The sequence below is a fragment of the Myzus persicae genome, unplaced genomic scaffold, assembly GCF_001856785.1.
Source record: "Myzus persicae strain clone G006 unplaced genomic scaffold, MPER_G0061.0, whole genome shotgun sequence".
Classification (NCBI taxonomy): Eukaryota; Metazoa; Arthropoda; class Insecta; order Hemiptera; family Aphididae; genus Myzus; species Myzus persicae.
In genome coordinates this window covers 377,474-379,087 of record NW_019102383.1, presented here as the reverse complement: position 1 = coordinate 379,087, position 1,614 = coordinate 377,474, and the positions used below count along the sequence as shown (strand labels likewise).

At 27.1% G+C, this 1,614-nt stretch overlaps 1 protein-coding gene across 1 annotated transcript; it reads left to right on the top strand.

Moving 5' to 3' along the window:
• Positions 1-11: 11 nt before the first annotated feature.
• Positions 12-869, top strand: LOC111031985 (E3 SUMO-protein ligase KIAA1586-like). Its single transcript, XM_022312140.1, has 3 exons — positions 12-317; positions 406-658; positions 766-869. The coding sequence occupies exons 1-3, from the start codon at positions 12-14 to the stop codon at positions 867-869; spliced, it is 663 nt and encodes a 220-aa protein (XP_022167832.1).
• The last annotated feature ends 745 nt before the right edge of the window (positions 870-1,614 follow it).

Here is a 1,614-nt window from a genome sequence, read left to right as displayed (position 1 = left end):
AAGAAGAACAAATGGCCTTATGTATACGCTATTGTAAAGGGCTAGACATTTTTGAAAAGTTCATTGGTTTCATTAACTGCTCTGAAAGTCAAAATGCTCCATCTCTTTGTGAATATATACTCAAATACTTGAAGGAATGTGGATTAAACTCTAATGCTAAACTGGTAGCCCAGTCTTACGATGGAGCTAGTGTTATGTCTGGGAGATTTAATGGTGTACAAGCTTTAATAAAATGTAAATTTCCATATGCTATTTATACCCATTGTATGGCTCATAGAGTCAACCTTGTAGTGCTTGATATGTGTAAAACTGAAAAGGTATGTGAAAACTGAAAATATAGTATAATATTGTGAATTTATTGTGTATTATTAGGTAGGTATATTTATCATATTGTTTGCTTTAAAGGAATCAAGAAATGTTTTTCATACATTAGAGTCATTATATGTTCACTTTTCTCAACCAGCGAGAAATAAAAATCTCATTGACATTCAAAAAAAATTAGGTATTGAAAAAAAGACTTTAACACGACTGAGTGACACAAGATGGAACTGTCGATATAAAAATTGTGAAGCTTTACAAAAATGTTATGCTTCTATCATAAGATTATTAAAAGAAGAAATTGAAAACAATAATGATAAAGATGTTAACGAAGCAATAGGTATCAATTATAATTTATTACTAATTTAAACATTTTTATTTCTTATAATTAAATGAACTACCTAATTTATATTATTAATTATACAATCAATTTTTTTAATTTTTCAGGAATTCTGACCAATATGCAAAAAGGAATATTTGTAGTTCATTTATTTATTCTTCAAAAGGTGCTTACTATGGTTAATATATTATCAAATCAACTTCAGTCATAGACAGCTACACTAGGAAATGCGGCAAATGTAATAAAAAGTGTTATTAAATCGTTCGAAGATTTAAGAAATCCTGTTGCGTTTTCACAAATGTGGAAAGAAATATTACTATTTTGTGAAGACCATAATTTAACAATTGAAAATCCATTTCAAAGTATGCATAATATAATAATAAATAATATTAGTACAATAAATATAAACATTAAATAATGTTTGTTGTTTTTTAAATTGTAAAATAGGTTGTAAAAGAAAAAGGTTACAGCCAAAAAGCCTATCAAGTTTTGTCATGAGTACAACTACAAGTGCTCAATACAACACTCCTGAGGAATTAGAGGAAAGTAAAGAAGATTATTTCAGATGTCATGCTTATTTTCCTATATTGGATTGTATAATTGAGAATATGAATAAACGATTCACGCCCGAAAGTTTAGAAATGGCAACATCTATAGATAACTTTTTCAAACTAGATTTTGCACTAAGTACTTATTTCATTGATCATTATAAAGTAAATATGTATATTGTATAGCTGTATAGTGTATATATTGACTAATACTTAATTTTATATTTCTTTAGGATTTGTTAAGTATTTCTGACTTCTGTTGATTCGTTGAAAGCTGAAATGATCGTCGCTAAAAACGTTATAATCCAAACATATGGTACTTCAAAAGAATTAATAACTGATAACTTAAAACTTATTTTACAGGAAAATGTTTACCCAAACTTGTTTCATTTGTATAAAGTAGCTATA